The 26,589-nt window shown below is 42.5% G+C and overlaps 1 protein-coding gene across 14 annotated transcripts in view; it reads left to right on the forward strand.

Annotated features, from left to right (window-relative positions):
* LRRFIP1 (LRR binding FLII interacting protein 1) overlaps positions 1-26,589 on the forward strand; it is a 283,628-nt gene that overhangs the window by 229,125 nt on the left and 27,914 nt on the right. For 9 of the 14 annotated variants that reach the window (XM_058185686.1, XM_058185704.1, XM_058185712.1 and 6 more), the window contains 3 exons: positions 21,853-21,945; positions 22,470-22,611; positions 23,741-26,308. In XM_058185686.1, coding sequence (XP_058041669.1) covers positions 21,853-21,945; positions 22,470-22,611; positions 23,741-25,623 — 2,118 coding nt within the window. In that variant the 3' untranslated portion in view covers positions 25,624-26,308. Of the gene's footprint in view, positions 1-21,852; positions 21,946-22,469; positions 22,612-23,740; positions 26,309-26,589 lie in introns of those variants that run through there. The other 5 variants (XM_058185728.1, XM_058185695.1, XM_058185768.1 and 2 more) reach the window with 2 other exon arrangements.

The following is a 26,589-nucleotide window of genomic DNA, read 5'->3' on the forward strand; positions in this document are numbered from 1 at the left end:
TTAAAAACAGGGCCTCCTCCCACAACACCACAGCCGAACAATCCTCTTGCCTAGTCAATAGACTATCAAAGAGTCTTTGAAAAATTAAAATGGCTGTTTGCCAAGGAGCCAGTCCTCCAACACCCAGACCCAGAATGACAGTTCATCATCCAAGTGGATGCCAGCAACATAGCCATGGCAGCCATGCTTCTACAGAAGGACCCACAAGGACAGCTCCTACCTTGGGCCTACGTGTCCAAGAAGCTCACCGAGACCGAAAGGAAGTGGGCCATTTGGGAGAAAGAAGCCTATGCAGTCTGCTAGGCTATCCTCTCCTGGAGGAATTTTCTAGAAGTGGGTAAAGTGCCTTTCGAAGTCTAGACAGACTGATCATAAAAACCTTGAAGCTCTAAAAAAAAAACAGGAAATTATCTCCCAAACAAATCTGCTGGGCACAGTACTTCAGGCTGTTTACATTCAAACTACATCCCAGCGGGAAAGAATTTACTAGCTGATGCCCTATCGAGAAAACCCCAATTCGATAGCTGTAGGGAAGATGTCCACACCATCATCCCTCCCCTTGCAATCAGCCGCACAAGTGACCACTAGGAGTCAAACCCGATGACAACCCAATCCCAGCCGGGAGAAGCTGATGGCGGCACTGAAAGCAGTGCTCCCAGCCAATCCATAGTTCATAGGTAATAGGGATATTTTGACCATGAGAGATGGACTGGCTTGGAAGGGTTTGAAACTATATGTCCCCACCAGTTTGAGACTGGAAGTACTACAGTGCAGCCGTGATTCCAGACTGGCCGGCCATTTTGGATTCTTAAAAACTATGCATTTGGCCAGGAGGCAGTTTTGGTGGCCAAAATTAAAAGCTGATGTAGAGGACTATGTGAAAAGCTGTGCCACTTGTCCTGCCATGAAAATGAAACCACGGAAACCTGCTGGGCTCCTCCAGCAAGTAGCCAGCCCTAGCCAACTCTGGGAGGAGATTGCAATGGATGTTATAGTGAAACTCCCAGAGAATAGGGGAAATACAGTCATTTGGACAGTAATTGACTTATTTTCAAAGCAAGCCCACTTAGCCTGTTCTGGATTGCCATCAGCGAAAAAACTGGCCAAGATGTTCATCAAACAGATTTACTGGCTGCACGGGTCATCTCAGACTGAGGACTCCAATTCGTGGCTAAGTTTTGTAAAGGGTTCCGGAGAGCAGTCGGATCCAACAAGGACTTAGCTCAGCTTTCCATCCGAGTACAAACAGAGCTGTGGAATGAGCAAACGCAATGGTGGAATAATATATAAGATGCTATGTGGATTACCAACAAGAGAACTGGGCGGACCTGCTGCCATTTGCAGAAGCGGCTTATAACAATGCCGTGCACAGGACTTCTGGTTTGACGTTGTGGAGGGAACAGACTGGAAAATAGTGGTCTCTGATGAGCCCAGCAAAATCCAGCCAGACAAACTGCTCCCGGGAGGCTTTCGGGCCATATTCGTCTTGTAGGGATGGTGAAGAAAAGAGATGTATTTCATGGACTGCGAGGAATTGGCAGTTTCCTCGCTGGAACAGAAACAGCTCTTCCAATTGGCAATGGGGGCGGCAGCCATCTTCTTGTGGCCACCTTGAAGCTGGGACAATCAGACCCAAGAAGTAAGCTGGAGCGGTGTTTGGACAAAGTGCTGGAATTGGGTGAGATAGTTGCCAATCTATACTTAATGGAAAAAATTGAAATCGGAGTTTTAAAAGCAATTCCTGAGCTTGGATTAGTGGCTACCTGGCACTTGGAGAAAAAAACACACAGGGAGGGGGGGGAAGCGGGGACTGTAATACAACAAGCCCAAGAAGAAGTCCTATACTTGGAAAATTGGGGAAAGCAAAACATTTTAAAAGGGGAAAAAAGTGATTTTTGGGGGAAAATAGCACCTTAAAATCCCTGGATACTTATTTATTTATTTATTTATTTTTCAAATTTTTATACGCCCTTCTCCGAAGACTCAGGGCGGTGTACAGCAAATAAAACACTAATAATCCAAAAAGTTTTAAAATACAATATCCAGTTTAAAAATCTAATTCGATCGCTGTATGTTAAAAATATTAAGTAAGAAAATTACAAAATAGAATAAAACCCCTGTTAAAGCCCACTAAAAACCCACAGTATTAAAATCAATCAGGCCAGCCCCGCTTGGTGAAAAAAGAAGGTCTTGAGCTCGTGCTTAAAGGTCCGAAGATCAGGGAGAAGACGGAGTCCCACTGGCAGATCGTTCCACAAGGCCGGAGCCCCCACAGAGAACGCTCTTCCCCTGGGGGCCGCCAGCCGACATTGGTTGGCCGACGGCACCCTAAGGAGGCCCTCCCTGTGAGAGCGGACTGGACGCACTGGACGATGGGAGGTAACTGGCAGCAGCAGGCGGTCCCGTAAGTATCCCGGTCCCATGCCATGGAGCGCTTTAAAGGTGATAACCAGCACCTTGAAGCGCACCCGGAAGACCACCGGCAACCAGTGCAGCCTGCCCAGGAGAGGTGTTACATGGGAGCTACGAGGTGTTCCCTCAATCCCCCGCGCGGCCGCATTCTGTACCAGTTGGAGCCTCCGGGTGCTCTTCAAGGAGAGCCCCATGTAGAGAGCATTGCAGTAATCCAGCTGGGAAGTAACGAGGGCATGAGTGATTGCATAACGAGTCCCGATCCAGGAAAGGGCGCTGTCAGGCTGCCTCTGATTATATCTAGGAAAGAATACACCTTGACTTCATTTGTAAATAAAGAAAAGTACTTTTACTAGATACATCTGGACTGCAGCAGTATAAAGTTGAATCTGAGACAAAATATGGCTAACATTCCATATCCCATTATTAGTCCCTCCTCTCCCCAAGAGGTCAGCAGGTTTGGTCCAATGCCAGCTCCTTCTCGGCCCCCCGTGGTAATCTTCTTCCGCAGGTCTCTGGCTGTAAATCATCTCAGGAATGCAATGTCCATTGAAAGCGCGTGCTCTTAACATTCCTGTTGAATTCAAACTATGTCAGACGACACTCTTAAAGGGTCCTCTCTACTTAAACTGAATTCATGAGCTATTTACATTACACATAAAAACCCCATGCAATCTAACTACTGAATATAAAGAGTACAAAAGGATGTGAGGATTAGATGATTAGAGTGGAGGCTGACAGGCGCAATTGGCGAATCAGGCGAACCTGATGAAAAGCTCCCCTGGCGATGGCCGTCAGATGGTCTTCTAAAGACAGCCGTGCATCCAGGAGAACGCCTAAATTATTTATTTATTTATTTATTTTTATTTTATTTGATTTTTATACCGCCCTTCTCCCGAAGGACTCAGGGCGGTGTACAGGCAGAAGTAAAAAAGACAATACAATGTACAGTTTAAAATGTGAATTAAAAAACTTATTATAATTAGCCCGAAACTTTAAAATATATAAAAAACTAAAGTCCCATTTAAGATTAATATTAAAAATTTTAAAAATTTAAAAAACCAATAAAAATTCAATAAAATTCAAGCCAGCCCCGCGCGAATGAAAAGATGTGTCTTCAGTTCGCGGCGGAAGGTCCGAAGGTCAGGTATTTGGCGTAAACCCGGGGGAAGCTCGTTCCAGAGTGTGGGAGCCCCCACAGAGAAGGACCTTCCCCTGGGGGCCGCCAGCCGGCATTGCTTGGCGGACGGCACCCTGAGAAGTCCCTCTCTGTGAGAGCGTACGGGTCGGTGGGAGGCATGAGGTAACAGCAGGCGGTCCCGTAAGTACCCAGGCCCTAAGCCATGGAGCGCTTTAAAGGTCGTAACCAACACCTTAAAGTGCACTCGAAAGGCCACAGGCAGCCAGTGCAGTCTGCGCAGGGGCGGTGTTACGTGGGAGCTACAGTAGCTCCTCTATCACCAGCGCAGCTGCATTCTGACTAACTGAAGCCTCCGAGTGCACCTCAAGGGGAGCCCCATGTAGAGAGCATTACAATAATCCAAGCGAGAGGTAACGAGCGCGTGAGTGACTGTGCACAAGGCATCCCGATCAAGGAAGGGGCGCAACTGCCGAACCAGGCGAACCTGGTGGAAGGCCCTCCTGGAGACGGCCGTCAAATGATCTTCAAATGACAGCCGTTCATCCAGGGGGACACCTAAGTTGCGCACCCTATCCTTTGGGGCCAATAACTGCCGCCAACAGTCAGCTGCGGCTGCAGCTGACTGAATCGGGATGCCGGCATCCACAGCCACTCCGTCTTGGAGGATTAAGCTTGAGCCTGTTTCTCCCCATCCAGACCCGCACGGCCTCCAAACACCGGGACAGCACTTCAACAACTTCATTGGGGTGGCCCGGGGTGGAAAAGTACAGCTGGGTGTCGTCAGCGTACTGCTGGTATCTCACCCCGAAGCCACTGATGATCTCACCCAACGGCTTCATATAGATGTTGAACAGAAGGGGCGAGAGAATCGACCCCTGCGGCACCCCACAAGTGAGGCACCTCGCGGTCGACCTCTGCCCCCCTGTCAACACCGTCTGCGACCGGTCAGAGAGATAGGAGGAGAACCACCGATACACGGTGCCTCCCACTCCCAATCCCCCCAACCGGCGCAGCAAGATACCATGGTCGATGGTATCAAAAGCCGCTGAGAGGTCTAATAGGACCAGGGCAGAGGAATAACCCCTGTCCCTGGCCCTCCAGAGATCATCCACCAATGCGACCAAAGCTGTCTCCGTGCTGTATCCGGGTCGGAAGCCGGACTGGAACGGGTCTAGATAGACGGATTCATCCAGGTATTGGGGTAGCTGTCGCGCCACAGCACTCTCTACAACCTTCGCAACAAAGCGAAGGTTGGAGACTGGACGATAATTACCCAAAATAGCTGGGTCCAAAGAGGGCTTCTTGAGGAGGGGTCTCACCACCGCCTCTTTCAAGGCGGCAATGAAGACCCCTTCCATCAAGGAAGCATTGATAATCCTCTGGAGCCAGCCTCGTGTCACCTCCTGAGTGGCCAGTACCAGCCAGGAAGGACACGGGTCCAGTAAACATGTAGTGGCGTGAAGCCTCCCCAACAACCTGTCCACGTCCTCGGGAGCCACAGGGTCAAACTCATCCCAAACAGACTCAACAAGACGTGCCTCCTCTCCCTCGCTTGGATCATCCCAATTTCGGTCCAGACCATCCCGGAGCTGAGCGATTTTATCGTATAGATAACCACTAAACTCCTCGGCACGTCCCTGCAACGGGTCATCCCGCACCTCCTGATGAAGGAGGGAGCGGGTCACCCGAAACAGGGCGGCCGGGCGGTTATCTGCCGACGCAATGAGGGTGGAGGCGAAGAACGCCGCCTCCTCATTGCCACTAGGTAGGTCCTAGAATAGGTCCTAACTAGTGTCCGATCAGCTTCGAACGGCTGGACCTCCAGGTGCTCTCTAGGCGTCTTCTCCGGCGTTTCATCTCCCTCAGCCTCGGAGAACCAAGGGGCCGGACGAGATCTGCGCCGGGTCAGAGGTCGCAAAGGCACGACACGGTCCAAGGCCCCAGCCGCGCCTGTTCCCAGGCCACAACTAGTTCCTCAGTCGTGCCGTGGGCCAGATCCTCAGGAAATGGCCCAAGCTCCGTCAGGAACCTCTCGGGTCCATCAGGCGCCTGGGACGGAACCAACGAATAGGTTCCGTCTCCCTGCGATGGTGGGTGGCGGTTCGAAGTCTAGACGAAGGAGGAAATGATCGGTCCATGACATTGGTTCTGTTACTATATCATCTAATACCAGATCATTTAACCACTGTCCAGAGATATAAATCAAATCCAGCGTGCCTCCCCCCATGTGCGAAGGGCCATCATTTACTCGAATCAGGTCCAAGGACGTCATGGAGCCTGGAACTCCCGAGCTGCAGTCGATAACAGGCCAGCTGATGGCAGGTTGAAATCCCCCATGACTATAAGTCTGGGGGTCTCAACCGCCACAGCGGCGAGTACCTCCAACAGCTCGGGCAGGGCTGTGGTCACGCAGCAAGGAGCCAGGTACGCGATCAACAAGCCCAACTGATTCCTATGGCCCCACCTCACATAGAGGGATTCACAGCCGGCAATCTGAGGAACAGTGGCCTCCCTCGGCTCTAGATCTTCCTTAATGACAACCGCCACCCCTCCACCCCTACCTTGGGCCCTCGGCTGATGAAATGCTCGGAAACCTGGAGGGCACAGCTCAACAAGGGGAACCCCCCCCTCTGGACCCAACCAGGTTTCCGTAATGCCCATAAGGTCCGGACTCCCCTGAATAAGATCGCAAATCAGGGGAGCTTTGTTAGCCACGGACCGCATTACATAACATCAGCCGAAGATCCAAGCTCTGAGGATCATGGCCTCCCGAGGAACGGGTAGGAACTGAGGGGCCGGAGCACGTGATCGCTTTCAGGCATCGAACACGTGCTCCCAGCTCTCGGTACGCCCCCCCCCCTCCGCCATATCTGCCTCTCCCACTAACCACACAGATGGAGCCACACTCATCTTCAGGAACGTCACTCTCCCCCAAAACCTTCGGACCTTTTAAAACCCCGCCGCAAACACGCGCAGTGACTGGCCCCTCCCTCGGCGAGCTACCCCCAATACCCGCCCTTACCCTCCCCCCCCTTAAAAATTCCCTATCTAAAAATCCCCACAGGTTCTTTCTACGCATGCCACCTCTGTGGATCCCAAGACCCGTCATTGAGGCCGGCCCTTGGTAATGTAGGGGGCCATTCCTGCGAGACGGGTGCACCTCGCAGGCGCAAGAGTTCAATTGAGGAATATCGCATAATAAAATCGGCGAAAAAATTGGCTCCATCTCGAAATTGGCTGAGATGATAATATAAGGTTAGTCCTCAGTTAGGACGGACGTATAATAATCCGGTCAATGGACTATCATGATGGTATCTCCTGTTCAATATCCAGACCCAGATCTTAGTTTGGTCCAATAAATATGAGGTCTTAAGTCCAGGATAAATAGTCCAAAGCCAAGTCCTGAACATGAGAAAAAAAGGGTGGGGTTGGTGTTTCGTGTCCACCCAAGGTACCTCCATTGTCTTACTCTCTGCCGGCCTCAGGCAGTCCTCCAATAACCGGCTCCAGATTCGTCCAGCCCACATTCACCAGGGGTCACTCCATCTCGCCACCAACACCCCTGGAATGTCCGGGTCCGCCTGCTCCAGAGACCAGGTCTCCAGGTCTCTCCAGAAACCTCCAAGAGGCCTCATGAAAGGCAAGGCCTCCCGAGGGGCCAAGGACGGAGGAAACAGGCCGCCCAGCTGGAAATAGAGGCGCAACAGGCCATCGAGGCCGCAATAGGCCGCAAAAGGCCGCCAGAATGAAGAAAGGCCGCAAGAGAATAAGTCCGAGAGCCTTCATGGCCAAAGCCACACAGTGGAAACGCCAAAAAGCGGAAGATGAAAATGGCAAAAGCTGTTCAAACGCCAGAAAACCGCTGCTGTTCCAGTTCACCACTTCCCCCTCCGCTGCAGTTCGTATTCACAGCCGAGGGAAAAGGGCCCAACGACACACGACCGAGTTAAAAAGCAGGCCGGCTCACCACCCTACCGGCGCCACAAACATGGCCGCCGCCATCAGCCGCTCACCTTCCCGAGTCCGTTCCTGGCAACCGTGGGGCTTAAAAGGTCCGAAAACCTCTCCCACGGCTGCCGGAGACTTCAGTTCTTCCGATCAGGGGCATGGGCGGCTAAGCAGACGGCCAGGGGCGCTGCCATCTCGTCAAGGCCAGGAACACCGCCGACGCCGATCCTCAGAGCGCCGCCATCTTGCGCATGCGATTCCCTGGGGGCTAATGATTCGCCCCCCACAGTCACAGCTGACTGTGCCGGGACGCTGGTATCCACAGCCACTCCGTCTTGGATGGGTTGAGTCGGAGTCTGTTCATCCCCATCCAGATCCGAACGGCCTCAAGACACCGAGCCATCACATCAACGGCTTCGTTGGGGTGGTTAGGGGTGGAAATGTACAGCTGAGTATCGTCAGAGTACAGCTGACAACTCACCCCGAAACCACAAATGATCTCCCCCAGCAGCTTCATATAGATGTTGAACAGGAGAGGCGAGAGAATCGACCCCTGCGGCACCCCACAAGTGAGTTGCCTAGCGGTTGATCTCTGCCCCCCTGTCAACACCATCTGCGAACGGTCAGAGAGGTAGCAGGAGAACCACCGCAAAATGGTGCCTCCCACCCCCAAACCCCCCAACCATCGCAGCAAGATACCATGGTTGATGGTATCAAATGCCGTTGACAAATCCAACAGGACAAGAACAGAGGAACAGCCTCTGTCCTGGGCCCTCCAGAGATCATCAACCAATGCGACCAAAGCCGTCTCCGTGCTGTACCCAGGCCTGAAGCCGGACTGGCACGGGTCTAGATAAACAGTTTCATCCAGGTACCGGGGAAGCTGCCATGCCACCACACTCTCAACAACCTTCGCTAAAAAGCGGAGGTTGGAGATGGGACGATAATTAGCCAAAATAGCTGGGTCCAGGGAAAGCTTCTTAAGGAGGGGCCTCACCACCGCCTCTTTCAAGGCGGCTGGGAAGACTCCCTCCATCAAAGAAGCACTGGTAATTCCCTGGAGCCAGCCTCGTGTAACCTCCTGAGTGGCCAGTACCAGCCAGGAGGGACATGGGTCCAGTAAACGTGGTTTACTTCAACAATTAGCTGGTTTTAATAGACTATTTTGTATGGAATAGAAATGGAGAGTGCCATCTACTGGAGGAAAGAAAAAGTACTGTAATTTACTCAAATAGACAAAACAGAAGAAGTAGCAGCTCGAAGCCCCGATCTTGGCCATATAAAAGAAGATAATTTGGACACTGTGAGAACAATTAAATAGTGATTGTGTTTGGCATTTGGTTTTTGGTTTTTTTCTTGTTCTCTCTTGGAAGACAGCCTTTTAATTGGATTTGATTATTTCTGGAGTTGGATTATTAATAATTTAGGAGAACATTTTGCTTCTGAAGACAAGAGGAATAATTGAAGAAGAAAGGAAAAAAAGAGGACAAACAAGAAAATTAAATAGACTAAACTTTGGCTAATTGTAAAGAGATATAATTGGGGAGGTTTTAATAATTTTTTAATTGTTACAAAGTGGAGTTGCAGATGTATGAAGAGTTACTTCTGATGTTGACAAATATGTGTGAATCTTTAATAGGCAACAAAGAAACAAAATTTGTTGAAATATATAGAAAAGGAAAGTGAAGAGGATTTGGAAGAGGGAAATTTAAATGAGATGTAATAAGTTAAGAACATAGAAGAGAAAGTATTAAAAAATAAGAATCAGGTAGACAATATTACAGATTTTTTTGTAATGTAGAAAGAGTAGAGAGGAAAGGGGAAAAATCCCCCCTAAAAATGGAAAAAAAGGAAATATTTGGAAGAGACAAGACAAAGTCTTGATGAGGGATGATCAAAGTACAACAAAAAGAGATAAAAGGAACTCAGAAGATAAAATGTAACACATATAAAAATAAAAAAGAGATTGAAAAGTTAGAGCAAGATAGAAGGCTGAGCAAAAAAATCATTAAAAACAGGATTCTAAAAAGATTGAGAGATGATGGATAAAGGTGAATAATGCTAAGAAGAGAGAAATGATAAGAATGGGAAAGTAGATAATATAATAATATTAGTAATTTTGATAGTCTTTTAAATTAGAGTTGAATTTAAAATGTTATTGTACTTGTAGAAGAGAAGATTATAGGGTGCACTGTGATGTTGTTTATGTGAAAGAATTGAACATCAAGTGATAAATATGTAAAGAGAATAATAATGTTGAAACTGGAATAACAAAGTCATGAAAGTGATTATTTTGCAAAGATGAATAAATTAAACTTGTTTAAGATACAACAGTAGATGGGAATGTGAAAACAAGTAATTTAATAACATTACTAATAGAATAAAATAGAATTCTTTATTGGCCAAGTATGATTGGACACACAAAGAATTTGTCTTGGTGCATACATTCTCAGTGTACATAAAAGATACATTCGTCAAGAATCATAAGGTACAATACTTAATGATAGTCATAGGGAACAGTCAATATAAATCTTAAGGATACCAGCAACATGTTTTGCTGTCATAAGTTGGAGGAGATGGGTGATAGGAACGATGAGAAGATTAATAGTAATGTAGACTTAGTAACTAGTTTGACAGTGTTGAGGGAATTATTTGTTTAGCAGAGTGATGGCGTTGAGGAAAAACCTGTTCTTGTGTCTAGTTGTTCTGGTATGCAGTGTTCTATAGTGTCGTTTTGACGGTAAGAGTTGAAACAGTTTATGTCCAGGATGTGAGGGGTCTGTAAATATTTTCACAGCCCTCTTTTTGACTTGTGCAGTATACAGGTCCTCAGTGGAAGGCAGGTTGGTAGCAATTGTTTTTTTCTGCAGTTCTAATTATCCTCTGAAGTCTGTGTCTGTCTTGTTGGGTTGCAGAACCAAACCAGACAGTTATAGAGGTGCAGATGACAGATTCAGTAATTTCTCTGTAGAACTGGATCAGCAGCTCCTTGGGCAGTTTGAGCTTTCTGAGTTGGCACAGAAAGAACATTCTTTGTTGTGCTTTTTTGATGAAGTTTTTGATGTTGGGTGTCCATTTTAGGTCGTGAGATATGATAGAGCCTAGAAATTTGAAGGTCTCTACTGTTGATACTGTGTTGTTTAGTATTGTAAGAGGTGATCGTATGGGAGGGTTTCTCCTAAAGTCCACCACCATTTCTACAGTTTTGAGTATGTTCAGTTCCAGATTTTTATTTTTATTTTTGAATTTATATCCCGCCCTTCTCCGAAGACTTACACTGTGTTACCAGATTGTTCTGGTCACACCACGAAGCTAGTTGTTCAACCTCCCATCTGTACACGGATTCATCATTGTCTCGAATGAGCCCGATCACTGTTGTGTCATCTGCGAACTTCAATAGTTTAACAGAGCACACAGCCTGTGATAATTGTATAGGTATCTGATGTGATTCTGCTTAGCTTCACCTGCTGCTTCCTGTTTGTTAGGAAGCTTATGATCCATTTACAAGTGTGTTCACGTACTGCTAGCATTGTTTAGCTTAGTTAGAAGAATGTCTGGAATGATGGTGTTGAATGCTGCACTAAAGTCTACAGAGAGGACCCTTGCATAGGTCTTTGGAGATTCAAGATGTTGTAGGATGTGTTGTAGGATCTGTTGATCTATTTGTTTGGTATGCAAATTGCAAGGGATCTAACAGCGGATCCGTGATGGTTTTCAAGTGGGACAGCACTAGCCTTTCAAAGGTTTTCATGACTACAGATGTTACAGCAACTGATCTGTAGTCGTTCAGTTCCTTGATGGTGGGCTTCTTCAGCACTGGGATGATAGTAAAGCGTTTGAAGCAAGAAAGAACATAACACATCTCTAGGATTTATTGACAATACGGGTGAGGATGGGGGCCAATTGGTCAGCACAGACTATTAAGCAAGAAGTTATCTTGTCTGGCCTGGAGCTTTTCCTGGCTTTTGTCTGTGAAATAGTTCCTCCACTTCCTTTTCTGTGATCACTAGAGATTGTGAACCCAATGGGATGGGGTCAGTTGTAGCAGGTTTGGCTGTTGGTGTGTCTGAAATGGGGTCAGTTGTAGCAGGTTTGGCTGTTGTTGGTGTGTCTGAGATTGGGATTGTGGAGGTAGGTGGCTGTAGTTTCCTTTCAAACCTGTAGTAAACACGTTCACATCATCTGCTAGTTGTTAATTTCCTTCAGCCTGGGAAAGACGTTTGCCATAACCGGTGATATTTTTAAGAGTTTTCCACGTGTTTGCTGGTTCATTTGTTGAGAATTGATTCTTTAGCTTTTCAGAGTAGCTTCTTTTTGCTGCTCTGATCTCCCTTGTTAGTACATTTCTGGCCTGATAGTACAGCATATAAGCAGGTATAAGGTGAATCATGCAATGATCAGAATGTCCGACAGCTGCTCATGGTAATTTTGATAACAATGCAAATTAGGATGAAAATTCAAAATGCTAATGATTGGGAAGGGGGAATTTGAGAGATGCTTCCGGAAATGAAGAAATATGGTAAATAACTGGTGTAATTGTAAGAAAGGAAAAATATAGGGCATAAAGTGATGTTATTTATGTGTAAAAACTGAAAATGATAAATAATTATGGAAAGAGAATAATATGGCAGAAGCTGAAACAATAAGATATGGCGAAAAATAATTAATTTGGAATAAAGGATTATATAAAAGAGATGAATATTGGAAAAAATAGGAAGATTAGTAGAATATATTAAAATTATAAGATGTATAAGATGAGACCCGGTCAACACTCGTTCATAAAATATGTATGATGAAAGAAAAATTGTAATAAAACTTGTTTTTTAAAAAAAACAAAAAACCAGTGCCATGCACAGCACCACCAGATTAACCCCTTTCCAAGTCACCAGCAGCATGGACTTTGTAACCATGCCCGAACTGCCAAGAGAACCCCTCCCCTCCTCCATGGCACTGACTGAGTGGATGAAGTCGCTGAGGAAGGGCTGGGAGAACACTAAAAAAGTGCTAACGGAAGCTGCTGAGACATAAAAAACAGATAGATAAACACTGATCTCTTCAACCTCCCTTCCGTGTGGGAGATCGGGTTTATCTATCAATCAAATACATAAGACTGAAGCTGCCTAGTAAGAAGCTGGGACCTAAATTTTTAGGTCCATTCCCAATAGTGAAAGTAATTAACCCAGTAACAGTTCAATTTAACCTCCCCCGCATTCTAGGGAAAGTGCATCCCGTTTTTCACTGAAGTCTGCTGAAGCCAGCCATAGGGTCCAGATTAAGACTGGAGGGTCAACCATCCCACAAGCCTATGGTGGTGCAAGGGGAAACCCATTACGAAGTAAAAAAGATTTTAGACTCCAGATTATATAGCGGTTGCTTGCAACATCCAGTACATTTGGAAGGGGTACCCTTTGTCTGAAGCTACTTGGGTTAAAAGCTGGGATGGGAAAGCAAACTGACTAGTAAAACAATTCCATGATAAATATCCTGATAAGCCAAAGGTTCCCCCTTGGGGGGGGGGCAGGAAGAGGTGGTTAGTCTTTTGAATTAACCCCCTGTATTACTCTCGTTGCAGGACATGGTCTTCTGATGTGGGAGGGCAGCCTGTCAGGCCTGAAAGCCATCTCCTGCATTGGGCCTTCAGGCCTGCCACATTCCTACTGTGTTAAACTGAGAAGGGGGAATTGTATGGAACTTGGGTGATATATAGTCATGATAATATTATTTTCTCAGAGAGTCAAGGACATCTTACCCTGCACCTGGAGGGTTGGAGCTGGGAGGCCTCTCCAGTTGGGACAGTGCTTTGTTTGGACCATGTGATGGACTTATGGGTGCTATGCAGGGACTTGGACTTTCCTTTGGATGGGGAAAACCTGGAAGCTTTCAGATTTGGATTTTCCCAGATGTGCCAATATGACATCTTTGATAAAATGGAACTTTGAGGAACTTCAAGCCTCGAAGTCTTCTTTCGTTGGGGACATGGACAGGATGCTGGGAAAGCTGAATGCCACCACATGTTTACTGGACCCATGTCCCTCGTGGTTGGTGCTGGCCATAGAGGAGGTTACACGAGGCTGGCTCCAGGGAATTGTCAACACTTCTTTGATGGAGGGTGTTGTTCCTACTGCCCTAAAAGAGGCGGTGGTGAGGCCCCTCCTCAAGAAGCCCTCCCTGGACCCAGCTGTTTTGGGAAACTACCGTCCTGTCTCCAACCTTCGATTGGTGGCGAAGGTTGTTGAGAGTGTGGTGGCACGACAGTTACCCTAGTACCTGGATGAAACTGTCTGTCTAGACCCGTTCCAGTCCAGCTTCCGGCCTGGGTACAGCACGGAAACGGCTTTGGTCGCGTTGGTTGATGATCTCTGGAGGGCCCAGGACAGGGGTTATTCCTCTGCCCTGGTCCTTTTAGATCTCTCAGCAGCTTTTGATACCATCGACCATGGTATCTTGCTGCAACCGTTGGGGAGTTTAGGAGTGGGGGCGCCGTTTTTTGGTGGTTCTCCTCCTATCTCTCAGACCGGTCGCAGACGGTGTTGGCAGGGGGGCAGAGATCGACCGCGAGGCAACTCACTTGTGGGGTGCCGCAGGGGTCGGTTCTCTCGCCTCTCCTGTTCAACATCTATATGAAGCCGCTGGGTGAGATCATCCGTGGTTTTGGGGTGAGGTACCAGCTGTACGCTGATGATACCCAGCTGTACATTTCCACCCCTAACCACCCCAACGAAGCTGTCAAAGTGTTGGCCCGGTGTCTAGAGGCCGTGCGGGTCTGGATGGGGAGGAACAGGCTTAAACTCAACGCCTCCAAGACCGAGTGGCTGTGGATGCCGGCCTCCGGGTACAGTCAGCTGCAGCCGCTGCTGACTGTTGGGGGCGAGTCATTGGCCCCAATGGAGAGAGTCCACAACTTAGGCGTTCTCCTGGATGGACGGTTGTCTTTTGAAGAACATCTGACGACCATCTCCAGGAGAGCTTTTTATCAGGTATGCCTGATCTGCCAGTTGCGCCCCTTTCTAGACCGGGATTCCTTATGCACAGTCACTCACGCCCTCGTCACTTCTCGCCTGGACTACTGTAACGCTCTCTACATGGGGCTCCACTTGAAGAGCACCCAGAGGCTCCAGTTGGTCCAGAATGTGGCTGCGCGGGTGATAGAGGGAGCTACTTGTGGCTCCCATATAACACCTCTCCTGCGCAAGCTGCACCGGCTGCCTGTGGTCTTTCGGGTGCAATTCAAGGTGTTGGTCATCACCTTTAAAGCACTCCATGGCTTACGACCGGGGTATTTACGGGACCACCTACTGCCACCATTTGCCTCCTATCGACCTGTGCGCTCCCATAGGGAGGGCCTCCTCAGGGTGCCGTCAGCCAAACAATGTCGGCTGGTGACCCCCAGGGAGAGATCCTTCTCTGTGGGGGCACCTACCCTCTGGAATGAGCTTCCCCCAGGACTTTGACAGCTTCCTGATCTTCGGACCTTCCGCCGCGAGCTGAAGACGTACTTATTCTTCCGTGCAGGACTGGCATAAAATTGAAATTTACAAGTAATTTTAATGGGGTTATTTATGGTTTTAATATGTATTTTAATCAATGGGCCAAATTGAATAGGTTTTTTAAATTGGTTTTTAATTGTATATTGTACATTTTCATTGTGTTTTACTTGGCTGTAAACCGCCCTGAGTCCTTCGGGAGAAGGGCGGTATAGAAATTAAATTATTCATTATTCATTATTCATTATTCATGTTACTTGGAACCCTGATACCAAGTATTGAAATTTATACAGCTTGGAGGTTGAAAATATGCATAAAAATGATATGGTCAAAATACTCGCCTAATAATTGTGCACACAGTGTATATCTTTGGTTTGTGAACTTGTGGGTGTTCCTTCTTGGGAGGTACCTCTCAAGGTTTAAAATATCATCTGGAACCAAGGTGACATCTGGATGTAAATTTCTCTGGGTGGTAGGTATGTTGTCTTGGCCTATAAGTCAAGAGGTGATGTGGAGCTTCCTGTATCTTCTCTTACTCAATGTGAATGATAGCAATATTATTAGCAGTACGTGTCACTGCCTTATTTGAAAAGTTGAATGAATCATCTGAATCCACTGCTGTAATTTAAATGACCATGCATCAACTGGTACAATGTGTATTGTGAGAGTTTTTACTGTCCACCTGAGGATACAAATGCTGCTTTGAAGCTTCTCTGTTCTCAGAGGTGGTAGTGTGTATTTCATGTTTTCATAATCCTTTGGACAGTTAGGAGATGTATTAATTGACTTCCTCTGTTTCTTTCATGCATTTATTGTATCATGCATTTAGTTAATTTTGTTATATTTGAAATCAATTTCTCTGACTGAAAGGTTGTGTTACTTTCTTCACAGAAGGACCAAATTTGGTTGCCTTTGCCTTCTTCTTCATTCCACAGTAAACTGAATAATATCAAAGGAAGCCTTTCCAATCCATGACTTTCCATTTCCTAACAGCATGTTTAGAAATCTATCCTTTAGCCAAGAATCTTAACCTTGCTTCTCAAGACCATCTGAAAACTAGAGTTCAGAAATTCGTTTAATGCATATTATCAATAAGCAAAGCATACTAAAATGAATTGTAGCGAACTTCTGACTGTACTTCCGGGGCCTTCGGAAGCAGGAACCGTGAGCCCCGCAATCCCATTCCAAGCTCTCTCCGTCAAAGGGCTCAAATCTGAGCCTTAGCCACTCTGGAGGAGTGGTGAAGTAAAGGGGGACTGCCTGGCAGGTTGAGGAAAGCCACATCTCTCCTCCCTGATCAGGAAAGCCCCCTATCCGAAGACGAAGAGCAGCAGCCACAAAGCTGGGGACAGTCAGAATACCTAAGACTGTGTTGGAGTGGAGAAAGTTAATGGTGAGTGAACTGGGTGAGAAAATATTTTTAATTGCAATCTGACCTCAAAAAAACCAAGGGGAATATATATTTATAGATATTTGTTAAAGCAGCTACCAGGCATCTAGAAAAATACCCACACACTGAAGATATATAGATAAAGATACACACACACACACACACACACACACACACACACACATATAAATACATACATACATACATACATATATATATATGTTTTCTGAGGTTTTCACGGGTGTTTGTATGTAGGTCTTTGGTTATTCGGGTTTTCTCCTGCGTAAAATTGGAAGTGTCTTGGCGACGTTTCGACGAAGTCTCATTCGTCATCTTTAGGCTTCAGCTTCGAGCTTCTGGGAGCAATGTGTGATCGCAGCTGTTTCTTCCTTTTAACTGCTAGTTGGGGTTTGAACTGATTGGGTGGGAGCTTGGCTGTGCTCTGATTGGATGGGGTTTTTTTGTGCTCTGATTGGATAGGGGTGTGTCCTGTTTGGGTGGGGGCTTGGTTGTGCTCAGATTAGTCTGAGTTGCAGGGGGATTTGAGCTGGTGAGCTGCATTGCTGTTGTTTGGCTTCGTGTTCGTGGTCGTGCTACATCTTCATAGTAGGTGTCAGTCTGCTGCATGTATGGATTGGAGAGGTTTGAAATGGCTAATGTTGCAGCTGCGGTCTGGCTTCTGGTCCTTGGTCGTGCTTCATCATCAGTGTGGGTTTGGGTCTGCTTTCTGGGTGGATGTGTGGTGGTGACATCCTTGTGGACCTCGTGAGTGTGGGTCTGGTGTCATTCCTCGATAAGGGCGGGTTTCCAAATGGCTGGTAGGCGGGAGGTATCTCGTTTGTTCATGCTGTGTGGGTGTTTTTCTATCTCGATGGCTTCTCTGATTATTCTGTTGTTAAAGTGTTCAGTTTTGGCGATAGTTCTGGTCTTTTTAAAGTCAATATCATGTCCTGTGCCTTTAAGGTGTTGGACCAGGGAAGAAGTTGGTTCCTCTTTTTTGACTGAGTTCTTATGTTCTTCAATGCATGCACTTATTCTTCTGTTGGTTTGTCCGATGTATGTGGTGGGGCAGGTGGGGCATGGGATTTCATATACTCCTTGATTTTCTAACTCAATTTTGTCTTTGGGGTTTCTTAGGATGGTGGATATTTTTCGGTTTGTGCAGAATGCTGTCTTGATGTGTTTGTGGAGGATCTTGCTGATTCTGTCTGTGGTGCCTTTTATATAGGGGAGGAGGGCTGTGCCGTTTTCTTGTTCTCTGTCTTGGATTTTAGTGGGGGTTTCTTTTTGGATTAGAGTGGTAATCTTATTTCTTTGGAATCCATTGGATGTTAGTATATTAGTGAGAGTGTGTAGTTCGGTTTTTAGGTGTTGTTCATCAACTAAGCGTTTTGTTCTGGAGATGAGTGTCTTGGCTACGGAGTTGATCTGTGCTGGGTGGTGGTGTGAGAGTGCGTGCAGATAGCGGTTTGTGTGTGTTTTCTTCTGGTCAAACGAGTCCCTAACACGAGGAATGACACCAAACCCACACTCACGAGGTTCACACAGGATGTCACCACCACACATCCATCCAGAAAGCAGACCCAAACCCACACTGATGATGAAGCACGACCAAGGACCAGAAGCCAGACTGCAGCTGCAACATTAGCCATTTCAAACCCCTCCAATCCATACATGCAGCAGACTGACACCTACTATGAAGATATAGCACAACCACGAACACGAAGCCAAACAACAGCAATGCAGCTCACCAGCTCAAATCCCCCTGCATCCCCATCCAATCAGAGCACAGCCAAGCTCCCACCCAATCAGTTCAAACCCCCACTAGCAGTTAAAAGGAAGAAACAGCTGCGATCACACATTTCTCCCAGAAGCTCGAAGCTGAAGCCTGAAGATGACGAATGAGACTTCGTCGAAACATCGCCAAGACACTTCCAATTTTACGCGGGAGAAAACCCAAATAACCAAAGACCTGTATAGATATATATTTCAATACAGATAGAAATTTGGATTTTCAAAGATAAAAGACGTGATGTGGAGAAGGCTGGAGAAGGATGTGGTAAATTCTGGAATTACAACCCCAAACTTTCGTTTCATTATTATTGATCATTTATTGGATTTACAACTAAAAATAATTGAAATTGGATCTTTTTTGTATATATATACTTTATTGAACTTTTTTACATTAAAAGCATTAAAAAAAGGGGGGGAAAGCTTATATCATTTAACAGCTTATTTGTGGTGTTTTTCATCTAACAGTAATCCGTGCAATAATGACAAACATTAAATTATACATATTTGTGTTCTTATTTTATCTATTGATTATGCTTAGTAACTAAATATTCCTATCTCCTTTCCATCCATCCATACCACCGTTCCCATATACCATAAAATACTGATATCTCTTTATCCTTCAGACTCAAAGTTAGTTTGTCCATTTCTGCGCAATTCATAATCTTTTGTACAATAAGTCTCTCTGTGGGCACACATGGCTGTTTCCAACATTGAGGGAAGGCCATCCTAGCAGCTGAAATTGGATCTTTTAACAATATAGCAGAGAGGTTGGAGCAGACTGAAATGAGAGCGCCATCTGCTGATAAGAGATGAACTAAGCAACTTTGGAAATAAATACTTAAAAAGACTGAAAATATTTGCTGGATAGGCTTCTATCTTAAGATCTCTGGAGATTTAAATAAAAGACTCCTGAATATTACTGAACATATAAAAGTGACTTGAAGAGGGCGGAAAACTCCCTGGTGCACCAAAATTGAACAGACTGTATTGAGGAAACTGTGATTTTGAAATTTTGTAAGCTAAACAGAATGGAGTCATCTTAAAGGACTAAGGAAATACTTGATCACATGGACCAAATGTTTGATTGCATAGCTCAAATATTGGAAAATATAATGCAAGAGAAAATGAGCAAAAATTTGGACAATAAGGGAAAAATTGAGTTATCAGAAGAAATGGGAGAGAAAGCAGAAGTGAGAAGCAAACAAGATAAAGATAACAAGAAAGAGATACCACTAAAATGAATAATGATTAAGAAATTAAAACAGGAGGGAAATAACGAAAAAGTTTTTTAAAGAGGGAATGGGAGAAACAGGAAGAGAACTGTGGAAAAGAGAAGAGGTACGAAATAGGTAGTTTTAAATTTAGACAGAGGGAAAAGGTAGAGGGAGGAAAAAACCTAGATTATATCGTCAGAACATAGATTTTTAAATGGGGGGGGGGGAAGGCTTAAAAGAAGAACACCGGAAACAAGTTAGAAAAAAAAAAAAGACTAAAAATTTGGAAGCAGCCAAGAGAGGATGGATAAGGAGGTAAAAAGAGTTAAAAATTATTGTTGAATATCTATTAATAATGTACACTATTAGAATTATATATGTGGGAAAATTAGTAAATTAGATAACTAGAATTTGTATGTGGGTATTATTAAATATGTATAAAAATGTGATTAGCAGTGAAAAGCTAAAATTAAATAATTTGAAATCAAACAATGAAAGAATATATTTTAATGAAAACATATGTATAGATAGTAGAGTTATAAGGATTAAAGAATTGGAAAGAATATTAATAGATGTACATTAAATGCTTGAATGATTGTGACGAACTAGAAGTGTATACTGAAATACTGAATAATGAAAAAAGGAAGGATCACGTCTTTGAATATTAGAGCGTTGGAGGGGGGAAAAAGTTAAAATAGAGGTAGAAATAAGGGGAATAATAGAAAAAATGAACAGGAAAATGTTACAATGTATGGAAGAACTATGAGAAGGTTTAGAACTGAAGGACAATAGTAAAGATTACCGTATATACTCGAGTATAAGCCGAGTTTTTCAGCACGTTTTTTGTGCTGAAAAACGTCCCCTCGGCTTATACTCGAGTATATACGGCTTATACTCGAGTTTTTTTTTTTCTTCTTTTTTTCACATTATACCGGATGGCGCAAACTTGGCGGGCTTTTGCATTAGCGCGGGGAAGCCCTGCCGGTGCAGTGAGAGGGCGGGGCGGGGGAGCCGCCAGCCTTCTTGGCTGAGGGAGGGAGGGTTTCCCCGACCGGTAGCTGCCTCATTTCCCACCCTCGGCTTATACTCGAGTCCCCAGTTTACCCCAGTTTTTTGGGGTAAAATTGGGGACCTCGGCTTATACTCGGATCGGCTTATATTCGAGTATATACGGTATGTGTCAACAGAATGGAAAATGAAAGTGAAATGTAATTATTAGGAATAATAATGTTATGTTTATTCATATTGAAATGTATGATACCCAGATATCACACCATTCACACAATGAGATGTATAAAATAAAAAAATAAAAATCTTGAAAATAATTAAATAAAATGAATTGTAGCAAAGTATCTTTTAAAAGTGTCTGAAATTGGTTGGCTATTACATTCCCAAGCACTTTTTGTTTAAAAAATGGGGGGCAGGGTTTTTTTTAAAAATGATTTTAATATTTAACTCCAACAATGTGATAAAAATAACCCCTTCTATTAGTGTTTTATTAACAAAAGGATAGACAAGCAAGTTAGGACCATTAAGTTGCAGACTGGTCTTCCTCAAATTTGTTTTTATCATTCTTTAGAACATTTATTCTTAGCAACTAACACTTCAACATCATCTCTCATTGGATCATTCTCTGTTATTTAGCCTTCAGAAGAAAGAGGGTTGAATGGTTTCCTTTTATTATAATATGGTTAATACTTGTCCTTAAAAGTGAATTCTAGATTTAGAATATTTCTTAGCACAAACAGCAGAACTGCAAATTTAAAAACCTTTGCTCATAAAGTCTTTAGAGCAGAACTAAATATTATTTTTCATCAATATGCAACACATTACATTTGCATTACACATATTATTTCTCTTTCATTACAGTAATGAGTATGCCAACTGTAGCGATAGTAGAATTCATTGGTTATCAGAATGGAAGGAGGAGCTTCTTGCAATTCTGAGTTGTATATAAAGCCATAGCCATAAAAAGAGATTGTGAAGAAATTCAAATAGAACTAGGCTTGCCTTGATAAGTTAGTGACAGTGTTTAGGGAAACCATTTTCAATGGAAATTGAAACATGAAGCCAGCTATTAACAATAGCGCTTAGAGTTATATACTGCTCTGCTTTGCAGCACTCTTTGAGCATTTTACAAATGTCAGCATATTGCCACCTCCCCCACTCCCCCACCAAATCTGGGTCCACATTTTATCGACCTTGGAAGGATGGAAGGCTGAATCTACCTTGAGCTGTTCAGGATTGAATTCCAAGTTGTGGGTAGAGTTAGCCTCCAATATTGCATTCTAATGGCTGTGCATCAGGGCTCCCTTAATGTTAGTTAAACAAGCATTCCTTCTTCTTTTATGCAAATCTTTTATCTTGTGGATCTAAAATTGCTGATTCTTATTGCTAAATTTCTTAATCTTTATATCCCCTTTTTTGATTTGACTCTCTTTATCTTCTGCTTCTTCGTTAAATACTTAGGCATTAGAAAGGCAGAAAGTTTTCTTTGATTCCCTAAGAGGTGAGCTAGATGATCTTAGAGAGGAGGTGATTTTGCTGAAGGAACAATTAAAGGTATGATAAAGCAAACAAACAAACACAAGCAAAAAAATATAAAGTATAAAAGGCAGTGGTATTAAATAATAGCATTTTATTTCAGAATACCAGAAAGAACCTTCTTTGAGTATTCCATTATTTGATAAGCTTAAACTAGCAGTGGCACATCATTATTTTCTTAACTAATTATATTCTCTAATTATGCTGCTCTTGAAGTGCATTTAGCTATTTTTGGAAATTAGGAAGAATTAGTATTAGATAATAGCATATATGTAAAAATGTCAAGCTACTGGAGTGGGACTGTTGATCATGCCACTTCTGTAGCCCGAAGCTGTATCATGAATTGTTTTCACTTAGGATAGTAGTATAATCTGTGAAGATCACTCCTGCTGCAAAAGTTTTAGTACTGTTATCTAGTTATTATATTCATACTAGTGTGATACTCTGCATTCATGTGATTTTATTATGCAGGATTTCAGTTTTTTCAAACATACTTTACATGGAACTGAATGTTATAAATATATTTTGTTTTGCATTCACAGCAATATGGAATCATCACCAATTTAGGAGTGGCTACCAATGGAGAAATCTCTGATTGTGTTGCTAAGGATGGACTATCAAATTCTTCCAAGGTTGTTTCAGAGACAAGTCATGCCTTTAAAGTATCTGAGGATTGTATAGAAGGTAAGCAATTGTATTGTATTAAGATACTATATATGATCACTTTTTGCTTGAAAATGTTTATAATCTTAATAAAATTCTGCATGGTTTGTGTTAACTTTTCCTTAATACAACAATCACTTAAGGCCATTAATTTTTTTTTAAAGTGTGAGGTTTTTTGGTGAGAAGAGTTTAATTGGGTGTTGTTTAATTCCCAATTTCAGGAAAACCATAATTAAAAGCTAGCTTACCTGTATACCTATTGTAAATTTCATTTCAATATATTAAGCATAATATATTGTATATGTATTATTTGTAGACATTAACTTTGCTTTGGTTCCCAGCAGCGTATATGAAAAGCACTTGAAAATGTTGTTTTGGGTATTAATTACAGATAGTGCTTAACTTATGACCACAATTGGGACCAAAACCTTCCTCACTAAACAATGTGGTCATTAAATGAGTCATCCCAAAACTATCCCTGATTTTACAACCTTTTTTGCCATGGTTAAGCAAATCCGGTTTACCCCATTGATTTTGCTTGTCATAAATATCATGAGCCATCAGGGAAGTTTGCAAATGGTAATCACATGATCTTGGAATGTTGGCAACCATTTTAAATGCTGGTTGCTAATTACCTGAATTGGATTCATGACCCACAGACACACTCTGATAGTCATCTGAGGACCAGTCATAAGTCCTTTTTTTCAGCACCATCATAACCTTTTAATAGTTGCTAAACAAATGGTCATAAGTTGAGGCCTGCCTGTAAAATTAATTACATTGCTGTTCATAATAGTTATTAACTATAGTGAGATTTATCCCAGCCATATATTCCATTAACATAGTTAACAAAACTTTGTCTATTTAAATTATTGGGTCTATTATATTAAAAAAGTTAAAAACAAGGAATTTTAATTTGTACAATTGACTGAAGTAATACAAATTCAATATAGTTGACAGTGATACACTTTTCTGTTCAGATATTTTAAGTTACATTCTTCCTTTGCCTTCATATAATTTGCAAAAGTGGATACTTTTTAACATGTTACTAATTCTCTTTTGGGGTTTTAAGTGGAAAGGTAAGTAATAGCATACTTAAATGATGTATCTATATTGTGATCCCTTGAACTTTCTTATAATGATCTTTTAGGTAGAGCAAATGAAGTGGAGATGGAAAATGAGATTTTGGAGAATATGGGGAAAAGAGAAATCTTGCAGAATACTGAGCATGAGGAAAACACAGAGGACACTAAGGATCAGGAAATCATTCTCCAATGTTTGGAAATAAAGACATTACCTGATGATGAAAATGTAGAGACTAAGAAAGTCACTGAAGCCAAAATTACATCAACACTGAAATTAAATAGTGGACTTGAGGATCCTTTAAAAAGTTACTCAGAATGTATCCCAGAAATTGTTTATTCTGTTGATAAAATATATTCAGGTGAATTAAAACTTGAAGGGGCTTCACCAGATCATATTTTAGAAAAGAAAGTGTCTGATAGAAATATAAATGTAACTCATAATCAAAATAATATGGTAGATCCAAGTATTGAGATCAATCAGGAAATACATGCCAATTTAGAAATAGTTCCACAACAGCAAAATAAAGAAAAACAAATAGATATTGTAGTTGATGAGTCAGAAGGGAATAGTGAAGTATTTTGGGAAGCTTTAGATTTTATAAATAATGGCCACATGGCAATTTCTACTTCACCAGAATTGGTAGACGTTATCCTTATGAAAGCCTCTAGTATTGATCTGAATAGTGAACAATCAAAAAATGGGATTGTTGAGGGAGATTTAAACAGAGAATTTCTTAAAGATGAACAAAATCCTACCATAAATGCCGTAACAAAAGGGCCAAAAATAGAAATGTGTGAAACAAATGAAGAGAATGAGTCACAAAGTATGATACTGCAGCAGGAGGACCAAATAGTAGATTCTGCAGAAGAACAAAAAAGTACATTGTGTATTACAAAAGTTACTTTGAATGAGTTTGGAGAGGAACAAGAACTAGTTAAAATTGAAGAAATCCAGTCACCAACTTCAAAACATGATGCAGTTGTTGAGAAACAAAATGAGCAAGAGTTAGGAGCAAATAAAGAAAATGTTGAAGATATGAAGGCATTAAATGCTTATTTAGTTTTTGAGGAAAAGAACAATGAATATACTGTGAAAGATGTGCATGCAGAACAAGCTGTTGTAGATTATATAAATCAAAGCAAATGCCAGACCCATGAAGAAACAAATGCAAACATGGAGAATGATTCCAACTATAATATCAAATCAGCTTGCCTAGATAGAGCTCTGGCAGATATTGATATGATAAATAAAGAAGTTGCTGGCAGTCATAAAGAAGTTTTATCTGCAGGAAAACTGAGTGTAGATAAAGAAGACAATACTATTGAGTCTGCTGTAACTACAACTACAATGAAAGAGGGTACTGAAGAAGCATGCACTAGGAATAAAGAAGGTAAAAATTGCAGAGAGCTGCATGAAGAAATTCACAGTATTGTGCCAAATATTGAGGAGGTTGTTTATCTTGAAACACAGAAGACTGAATTCATTGAACAAAACAAGCCTGAGAGTGAAGAAATAATTGTAGAAGAATATCATGAAGCGTTAGATATTTATGCGGCTTCTTTTGGAGAATTGAAAACGTCTGAAAAGAGAGATGATCAGACTAATAAAGATAATGAAAAGGTCAAAGCCAGCTTAATCTCATCAGATGAAGTTGAATCTGAAGCTTTTGTAGAAGAAAGTGACAGTATTCAGCAGCTGAAAGAACATAAATTTGAAGAAGTCAAATTTGTGCAGATTGATTTATCTGTTTCTGAAACAACAAAGTCACAATGTGGACAGCTGGAACAGGAATGTAAATTGTTGGATGAAATCAGCTCAGTACAAATTGATGATTATACACCAGAACAGCTAGAAAACCTGGAGAGTGCTATGGATGAAAGTCAAGAGGAAACACAAAGATATAAGAAAGGTAAAGGTAAATCTCGGGAAGACTGCATTATATCATAAACTCAGGAACTGGATCATTGTTCCACATCATTCACCTGGCATCTGATAAAGAACAAAATACATCTTTTTAAAAAGTCAAAATTTGAAAGAAGTTCTACCATTGAATTAATGTCATACTCTAAATAATGCAAAGTAGTTAATAATGTATGAATGTGAAGGCTACCTTTTTTGTCAAGTTTCTTGTCAAGTTTAATTACAGTCTAATCAAAGCTATTATACTAATTCCCAATTAGCTGCTTTTTAATATTCCATCAAATATAGTATTTGTTCTCTAAGAATTTTAATGAATGATAGGATTGGAAAATTCTTGGGAATGATTAGGATGCATGCTAGCTTTTTGATAAAATGCCACTAGTCCGATACATTTATATTTAATTTCAAATTATTATATAGAATTTTAGCTTCAAGACTGTTACACTTTCTGAACAAAAAGACAAGGTCACGCTGAATGAATAACAATGAAATTATGACAAATTTTAGAGAAGTAGCAAGTTTTCGCTGTGTATGTTTCACTCATTTCAAATTAATACCATTTCGATTGCAAAGATCTATACATAAAGCACTACTACTTACAGTAAAAATCATTTACTAAGAATCATATAGAGTTCAGTCACATCCAATTCAATCATTTCTAACCAAGCTCTTGTTGGTTTAAATCAGTGGATTAAACTTAATATCTCTGCAATTCATACATAAATGACATGCTCTTGATCCAATTTAGTATTTATAGTTTTGTCTCTCTTCCTCTGTCTCTTTCATTGTAATCTATGTAGGTTCATGTATGATAAAAACTTTCAGTTTGCTTTATATTTAGCCTTTGTATTAAATAATATTTACTGCAAATTGTAATTATTTACTTAAAAGAAACTATCATTTGTTCTCTGCATTGCCTTGCAAGAAATAGATATTGAATGTTGAATGGAAACCAATATTTTCTTTTATTGGGAAATCTATCCCTTTAATTTT

The sequence above is a fragment of the Ahaetulla prasina genome, chromosome 1 (assembly GCF_028640845.1).
Source record: "Ahaetulla prasina isolate Xishuangbanna chromosome 1, ASM2864084v1, whole genome shotgun sequence".
In the NCBI taxonomy this organism is placed as follows: domain Eukaryota; kingdom Metazoa; phylum Chordata; class Lepidosauria; order Squamata; family Colubridae; genus Ahaetulla; species Ahaetulla prasina.